Source organism: Stylophora pistillata, chromosome 9, assembly GCF_964205215.1.
Source record: "Stylophora pistillata chromosome 9, jaStyPist1.2, whole genome shotgun sequence".
NCBI classification, from domain to species: domain Eukaryota; kingdom Metazoa; phylum Cnidaria; class Anthozoa; order Scleractinia; family Pocilloporidae; genus Stylophora; species Stylophora pistillata.
This window is the reverse complement of record NC_142527.1, coordinates 27132315-27141441: the sequence shown is the minus strand read 5'-3', so window position 1 is coordinate 27141441 and position 9127 is coordinate 27132315. Positions and strand designations below refer to the sequence as shown.

General features: G+C 37.9%; 2 protein-coding genes across 2 annotated transcripts; one reads left to right on the top strand and one right to left on the bottom strand.

Moving 5' to 3' along the window:
* The first annotated feature begins 25 nt into the window (after positions 1–25).
* On the top strand, positions 26–5157 carry LOC111322432 (COMM domain-containing protein 6). Its single transcript, XM_022925524.2, has 8 exons — positions 26–157; positions 249–307; positions 410–475; positions 2281–2348; positions 2783–2894; positions 3360–3410; positions 4094–4246; positions 4927–5157. The coding sequence occupies exons 1-8, from the start codon at positions 34–36 to the stop codon at positions 4975–4977; spliced, it is 684 nt and encodes a 227-aa protein (XP_022781259.2). The 5' UTR covers positions 26–33; the 3' UTR covers positions 4978–5157.
* A 673-nt stretch (positions 5158–5830) lies between these two features.
* LOC148724123 (uncharacterized) lies at positions 5831–7111 on the bottom strand. The gene has a single exon (XM_088733010.1). It carries the CDS (start codon positions 6976–6978, stop codon positions 5980–5982), a length of 999 nt encoding a protein of 332 aa, XP_088589136.1. The 5' UTR covers positions 6979–7111; the 3' UTR covers positions 5831–5979.
* Positions 7112–9127: the final 2016 nt, after the last annotated feature.

Here is a 9127-nt window from a genome sequence, read left to right as displayed (position 1 = left end):
CTCACAAAACCCAGTCCACCGGAAAAAAAATTAATGCTCGGTCGACTACCTCATTTCTCTACAGGAGTAACCGCTGTTCATATGCAGAAAACGGATTTTGCGCCGCTAGGGCCAGTTGAAATGAAGATGTCTCAAGTGTTCGTGGATGTACCGCAAGGTTTTTTTTTATGTCATTCTCTCGATTTTTGAGGTTTATTTTCAATTTGTTTTGAGTTTTCACCTCATTCTTTTTGTTGGTTGATCGTTAGGTTTTAACTCTGCAGTGGAGGCACTAAATTCTGTTCCACAAGACATCCTTGTTGAAATGGTACGAATCATAACATTAACTTTCAAATAATGCAGAACAATGTCATTAGTACATGTTTGAGCCCCACAGTGATTAACTTTTATGTACCCTTTTTTGTTGCAGTGTCAGGATGTAGCAGCATTTCTTCAATACAGAGTGGCATTACTTCCTGAGGAACAATATAAAAAGGTACTGAAGATTATATGATTATTGTACTGAAGTTTGTCACCGATCAAATTAAAGGATGGCTTAATTACAAAAATCTATCAAGTGAAGCAGATCTTTCAGTGCTGTGTAATAGGCAAGATTTCATTCAGTAAGAATCTTTGTGAGATGCATAATACATAAGCCAAATGGTGTTAGAAAAGGACTTAACACTGGAAAAGTGCCAGACAACTGTTCACTAGTTAAGTGCTCTCTCACCAAACAACAGGTTACCGGTGAGACAGTGAGATCTTATTTTTTTAATTCTCCCCTCTAGCTGCTACATATTTCCTTGTATGTTAGAAGCGTATGACAGAAGCGGCTGCCAGAGGCGCCTGATATGCTGACGTCTGTTCTCAACCTTACACTGCACCCGTAATTCAGCCTCTGGGCTGCAAGTGGTCAGATATAAACTATATTGACAAACTATATTTACATATTTACATATTTACATAGTTACAAGAATTTGTTATTAGATCAAGATAACAACTTCTACCTGATGAGTTTGAGTATTCTCATCACCTGTTTGCTAGATAATGTATAAATATTGTAGGGAGAAGTTACAGGTTAATCACCTCTGGGAGTTAAAGGGTTAACTCTCAGAATAATAATAATAATAATAATAATAATATAATAATAATATAATAATAATATAATAATAATAATATAATGATATAATAATAATAATAATGATATTTATATAGCGCCTATCCAATGATAGATCTAGGCGCTTAACAAAGTGAGAGGAAATATAACATTAAAGTTAATCAAAGTAAATAAACTTAAAATTGAAGTAAAAGCATACAAAGTCTTTTTCCTAATGGCTAAAGTAAAAGTTCTCAAAAAGGTAGGTTTTAAGTTTATGCTTAAAAAGATTTAAGTTCTCGAATGAGTCCATGTGACTTCCTCTTACTATAGCCCTTAATTATCCAGCAGATAGGTGATGAGAATACTCAAACTTATCAGGTAGAAGTTGTCATTTTGATCTAACACCAAATTCTTGTAACTAACATACAAGGAAATGTGTAGCTGCTAGAGGGGAGAATTAACAATCAGATCTTGAGAGTAAAAAGGTGAACTAATATAGCTGATGTCCAGGACACTTCAATCATTTCTCAGTCTTCCTTAGTTGATCATGAATGACCATATGGGAAGAGTCCACAAGTTAGTTCGCTAATATAGCTGATGTCCAGGACACTTCAATCATTTCTCAGCCTTCCTTAGTTGATCATGAATGACCATATGGGACGATTCCACAAGTTAGTTCACTAATATAGCTGATGTCCAGGACACTTCAATCATTTCTCAGTCTTCCTTAGATGATCATGAATGACCATATGGGATGATTCCACAAGTTAGTTCACTAATACAGCTGATGTCCAGGACACTTCATTTTTTTTTTTTTTTAAAGCTGATTGATCTTATGGGAAGAGTCCTTCACAAGCATAACAATCTGTTACTGTAACACTAGGTTAGATCAATGAAAACTTGCATGCACGAAAAGATCTTGCATGGGATGATGAAGTGTATAGCACACAATCTTATTTACTGATGGTTAAACTGAACCGCTTTTGCTAGTTGTTTTTTTTTCTCTAAAAGAGTGTATCATCTTTTGACAATATGTCATGTATCTCTTTTGTCATTGGTTACATAGTTATTTCAAGGTTCTCCACAGGAATATTAGTTTTGCTGAAATTCACCTTATCACAGCATTGTTATTTTATATTTCGAAAAGGGTGGTCAATGTCCACAACATTTATTTGTACCTGTTATGGTTTGTTTTCTTTAAGAGTCTTAAGGATGCTGGAGTATTGTATGATACAAAGCTGTTACTCAATGCTATTAGTTACATATTCAGGTAAATGCTAGCACTCCTATCTTTTATAACACTGTAAGTGAAGTAAATAGTGGGCACACAAGCCAAGTGGCTCATTCAGCCAGAGCTTTTTTGTAGCTTCTGTAGCAAGAAGCAGTGAGGAGTAGTGCTACTCACCCCCCCCCCCCCTCCTCTGGATGGGATACCAGTTCATGGCAGGTTAACCCTTGCATGCCATCAGGCTTCCATGGTAGGTTACTGTTCTCCATTCATGTATGCTCTTGGGTGGAAAGAGGCTTTGTGAACATAGAGTGCCTTACAGTGTATCACAGAACAAAACACAATGACCCTGTCACGTCTCAAACCAGTTCTTGTTGACCTGGAATCTAAGGTCCCAACAATTAGGCTGCTGTAGTCCCCATAATTTACCACTTTATATCACAGATAACACTCAATATGTTGTAATTTTTGAACAGGTCTGCTGCTAAGGCCAAGTTACCCACTGAGAAACTAATTGCAGAACTGAAATCGTCTTTATGCTGGAAGGAAAATACTCTTTCAGTTCTTAAACATGTTTGGAATGAACAGGTAATGTGAGCACTGCCTTTCTTTAGTTTCTCAGTCTTTTTGTAGCTATATAGTTCAGTTAAATATTATTTTTTCAAATTGTTTTCAAAGTATGTGCAGACCATTGTGTTTGTTTTGAGCCATTTGGTCAAGCGAAAGTTTGAATTTTGCAAAGCTCATTGTAAGACCTGGAAATAATGTGGAATGTATGGTGAAAGGTGAACCGTCACAAAAATGGGAAGAAGTCTTTAGTTTCTTTATAAGGTTGCTGAACATTTTGGCCAAGACATTTTTTTAACATTATCAGAGGAGAATTTTTTTTTTTTAGATCACATGTTTGGCAACTGCTTTTCCAATACAGTTAAGTGATTTAACTAATAACCTAGAGTCTGGAAATCAAAAACAGTGATTCATTTGAATTTATTTATCAGTTTTGTAATGCAGTGTAAATGTGTTTAAACCCATTGTCCGTAATCTATCTTTCAGGGGAAAATTTTGAGCAGCTCAGACTTAACTGAAACCCTGAATGTTGGGCAGGTAAAGAGTCAAAATCATTGATTTTTTTATAAAGATGCTCTTGAATATGATTTTTAGAGGTTGGCACAATAAAATACAAGAACTGCTAAAATTGCTTTTGTCTTTCGTTTCAAGAATGCTACTGACAATAGTTTTGGAGTACTAGGTGTAATCAGTGATTTTTCATTGGGTGTAACTGATGGAAGGTGGGAATAAGGTCTAAAACATAGAAACTTTTGTTTAGAAAGTTGCATGTCTTCTTGTCAAAATCTGGTGATGCCCTTTCATTTTTTTACCCTTTAATCCCTAGTAGTGACTAACATCTTATTTCTTCTTACAATATCATCCTTGAATCATGCGTTAAGGACAGGGGAATTAAATAGCCAACTAAAGAAGCTTATGATTGTTAAACAAATTCTCCTTGTCTGCACCTTAGGAAATGCATAAAGAACAGTATGGAGAATATGCATACTGATGTTATTGTGTCAAGGGTTAAAACCTAATACTCACACCTTTTTTTTTACATTAAATTCCTGATAGTACTGAAACGTTACTTTAATGATGAAAACGATAACTGTTTGATGTCACAGAATGCCCATTGTTGGGTTAACTCAACTAATACACATATGATTCCTTGTGTTTGTTTTTTCTTTTTCTCTAAAGGTTGAATGCAATTAGTAATACAACTTAATTGATCTCTTTAGTTACTTGAGATGAAATGGAAGTTATCTGTTGGAGTGAGCTCTAGCTCATGTCGCAGTCTGAATTCTCCCTACATCACCGTTTTAGTAACAGTGACAGACCCCTCTGGGGGAGTCTCTTCAAAGTCCTTTGAAATGGCCATTGGAGAATTTAAGGTGAGTGCAGTACACATTCATGATTTTCATATATTCACAATCATTGACTCACTTTATGGGCTTATTGTAAACCAACATCACGACTGGCTCCCAGTTGGCTTGTTAGCTCATTTGGTAGAGCACTGCAGCGGTATTGCAGAGGTCAAGGGTTCAAATCAAGTGCAGGCTTGAAATTTTTTCAGGCCTTATTTTCACCACTGCTTAAGTAGCGTTCATTACTTTGAAGTTCGCTCTCATATTCATTTCTTGAACCGCTGTTCACATCTACGATTTTCATATATTCACAAACAAAAATGCCTCTTCACCAGTTATAGACTTGTTGAAAATGCAATGTAAGCAACTACAATTTATAGAAATTAGAGCCGCAGCCTACTTCCTATGGTTTCTGTAATCAGTTTAATATACTTAGTGGGTGATTAGCCCTCCAAGCTTCACCAGAGCCCCGTTGGCCAGGCGTTACGGGGTAGGCGGCCAAGGCAGGCTACACCTGGAATGAAATAGAGAAGTTGGCCCGGGATAGAAGGAGATGGTGTGAGGTTTGCTTGGACCTATGCTCCACAGGGAGTGAAAAGGGATAAGCAGCAGCCAAGCCGCAGCCGTGGTTACGGACTGTTGTACTAAAAACGGTTGTGTAACTTGAAGACAGCCAACAACTCTTCTTTCTTTCTTTTTCTTGCTAGAAATTTGCCAGTCAAATGAGGGAGATTGCATCAGTTCTGGAGACGGTCTAACGGAGGAGTTATAAGAAAAGCATTCGTTTTGTGGGATTTGTCAGATGTGTAAAAATTTGATTAGAAAAAGCAATGTAAAACAAAACCAACTAAACAAGTGTTAAATACGTTTTATAGGATTGATTTTGTAAGAAAATGCGCCTTTAAGTGTAAATGAACTACAAGATATTTGATTTTGAACGCCCTTGTTATTGGTTCATCGTTTACGAGTGCAAAGGTTATAAAAACTTACAACTGTAACATAAATAATTTAGTAACATAACTAGGCCCTCAAAATATTTTAAACAATAACATGTTTCGAGTTTTAATAGTCTTGTTTTAATCATGAACGTGTCTTAATTCGGGCCAGGGGTTGAACCCCTTCAAAATTACAATGATCACAGAACACGGCGAAATACACGTAACTCCATGATTTTGTTAATATGTTATCGCACAATGAAGTTCCGCCAAATTTTCTTCGCTCTTTTTTTTTTTTTTTTTTTTTTACCGTAAATGCAAACATTTTCATCGTACAGTTTACAAATGGCCAGAAACAGAGCAGGGAGCTTACCGTTCGCTTCTCAAGTAGCATTGTAAAGTTTTGATCCTGGGAAAAAACCCTTCACTACAAACCAGCTTTTTTTTTTGTTTTGTTTTGTTTCTAATATAACAATATTCGATTACTGCAGCAGGAGCATTTCTAAGAAAATTGCTTTAACCATTCCAGGACTCTTGGCAAACCAACTTAGAATTAATTGCATGCTTTTATAGTTTAACAAAAAAAATCCCTAAAAAATATTGGAATGATGCGTCGGTGATCCTCGATATGTACACATGAGGACGGGTATCACAAAATACGATGAAATACACCTAATTCCGTAATTATTGTAAGGTTTTATCAGACACACAAAGTTCTGCTTTAGATTTGTCCTGGACTTCAACTGGACATGTAGAGATAAACACAAAAATTCAAATATGTTCAAATAACTTCTAGCTTTCCCAGGCTTAAAAAGTATTCTGCTATCAATCGTTTTTCTTCTCCACTTCGGCTGCCTCGCCGTTTTTTTCGACACCAAGAGCGCGGATCACGTCTTCTCCGTGGTTCATGGTTTTCAAAACATAATCGCAATGCTTCACAAATCCGTCGATGGCCTGCTTTTGGAAAAAAGCCGTGAAATCGTTCCTTAGCTCCATGGAAATTCCCTTTTGGGGGTTTCCTTTCACCTTGTCATCATTCTCAGAATGATCGTTCTCAAGGCTATCCGAGAATTGCTCTAACTTTTCTGCGTTGCCATGTTTTGATATGAGGTCATATTCCACCGAATGGAGTGAGTATGCCATGTCTAGAACTTTCCCTCTACGGATGACAGCTACTCGACCAAAGACCAGGCTGCCATCATCGGCCTTGAACCCTAGCTTATTCACGGCGAGAATATTTCCACCGTTAAAATTTCTCGCTCGCTTGATTGTCTTTTTAAGTTTTTCCGGCATGCCGGTCAAATCAGCAATTTCGTCGACTGTGACATCGTACTCATCGTCAGGAATACCCTCTTTGAGGTCACAAAGGTTGTTCTCGTCGTAACTCGCAAACGTCAGTGATTTAATCATGTTTTCTGCTTTCGCTTCGTTTCCTGTCACTTCTATGGTCTCTTGAGTAAAATCAACGGCACCTTTTTTAGCTAAGTCTAGGTTCTTTTGGACAGCACCACCATCTTTAACCGTGTCGCTTTTCTGTCCGTCAGAATACCTGGCTAAGAATTCCACGACTTTTTCCGCAAGGTCTTGAGGGACTTCGGAAACTACTTCAAAAACCTGGTCTATGACAACTTTGCATTCGTCTGGCTTATTGCAAAACACTTCGGCGAATCTGTGAGTTGTGTTACGCAACTTGGACAAACCGCCTTTAACTTGGGTGAGGCTCCAGGCAAGAGTGGAGTCCCTCTGTGGGTAATACTTCATTGCGATCATGTCAACTACTACGGCAAGTGCCAGCGATCCAAAAATCATTTTTAAATAGGCCATAATTAGCTCAATGCTGAGAAACAACTGTGAACCTAGAGAAAGATGTTTTTCGTCTTGTATCGAGCGTGAAGAAATAGAGAAAGATGTGAGCCTCTCCGCTAAGTAGCGTACAGGTTTGTTAGTTCAATCTGTTGCTATGACTACTTTTGGGCTGTTTATAAGTGAAGCCGAACTATCATGTGATTTCCCCTAATGGAAATTCCCTTGCATGTTGTCATTTCACTTTCGAAATATTGTACAGTTCATATCTCAATATAACGACACTCGCTCGCTGCAATGATATTCGCATTTCGTGGAAAAATTGTTTAAAACAATTCAACTTTCATCTCCAATATGGATTAATTGTCTCCTAAGTTGTATAAAATACAATTCGGTAATCGGATATGTATTGTCACGGCCCCCTTTGATCTCAGAATAAAAACACTCATTTATTCATATATTTTGAAATGCTTGGGAAGGGGTATTTGACGAAATTGAAACTGTGATATGAGGGTTAGTTTCTCAAGAAACTGTGGTCCTCTGTTGGTCGAGGGTGTTTACCGACTGAGTTGATGATGTAAAGGTTGGCCACCGTTAAGACACGTAAAGGTGTTTTCAGAGTTGACCTTTCGATCTTTAGCTCTTCATCAGAACGAATGAAATCCCAGCCCTGCAGTCATGTTCATCGTGGGAAATACCTTTGTAAGAAAACAAAATCACAGCAAGTGAGGATCTAGGTTCGGTAGGTACAGAATGAAAATAACCTCGGCCCCCTTTGATCTCAGAATAAAAACACTCATTTATTCATATATTTTGAAATGCTTGGGAAGGGGTATTTGACGAAATTGAAACTGTGATATGAGGGTTAGTTTCTCAAGAAACTGTGGTCCTCTGTTGGTCGAGGGTGTTTACTGACTGAGTTGATGATGTAAAGGTTGGCCACCGTTAAGACACGTAAAGGTGTTTTCAGAGTTGACCTTTCGATCTTTAGCTCTTCATCAGAACGAATGAAATCCCAGCCCTGCAGTCATGTTCATCGTGGGAAATACCTTTGTAAGAAAACAAAATCACAGCAAGTGAGGATCTAGGTTCGGTAGGTACAGAATGAAAATAACCTCGGCCCCCTTTGATCTCAGAATAAAAACACTCATTTATTCATATATTTTGAAATGCTTGGGAAGGGGTATTTGACGAAATTGAAACTGTGATATGAGGGTTAGTTTCTCAAGAAACTGTGGTCCTCTGTTGGTCGAGGGTGTTTACTGACTGAGTTGATGATGTAAAGGTTGGCCACCGTTAAGACACGTAAAGGTGTTTTCAGAGTTGACCTTTCGATCTTTAGCTCTTCATCAGAACGAATGAAATCCCAGCCCTGCAGTCATGTTCATCGTGGGAAATACCTTTGTAAGAAAACAAAATCACAGCAAGTGAGGATCTAGGTTCGGTAGGTACAGAATGAAAATAACCTCGGCCCCCTTTGATCTCAGAATAAAAACACTCATTTATTCATATATTTTGAAATGCTTGGGAAGGGGTATTTGACGAAATTGAAACTGTGATATGAGGGTTAGTTTCTCAAGAAACTGTGGTCCTCTGTTGGTCGCGGGTGTTTACCGACTGAGTTGATGAAGTAAAGGTTGGCCACCGTTAAGACACGTAAAGGTGTTTTCAGAGTTGACCTTTCGATCTTAAGCTCTTCATCAGAACGAATGAAATCCCAGCCCTTCAGTGATGTTCATCGTGGGAAATACCTTTGTAAGAAAACAAAATCACAGCAAGTGAGGATCTAGGTTCGGTAGGTACAGAATGAAAATAACCTCGGCCCCCTTTGATCTCAGAATAAAAACACTCATTTATTCATATATTTTGAAATGCTTGGGAAGGGGTATTTGACGAAATTGAAACTGTGATATGAGGGTTAGTTTCTCAAGAAACTGTGGTCCTCTGTTGGTCGCGGGTGTTTACCGACTGAGTTGATGATGTAAAGGTTAGCCACCGTTAAGACACGTAAAGGTGTTTTCAGAGTTGACCTTTCGATCTTTAGCTCTTCATCAGAACGAATGAAATCCCAGCCCTTCAGTGATGTTCATCGTGGGAAATACCTTTGTAAGAAAACAAAATCACAGCAAGTGAGGATCTATGTTAGGTAGGTACAGAATGAAAATAACCT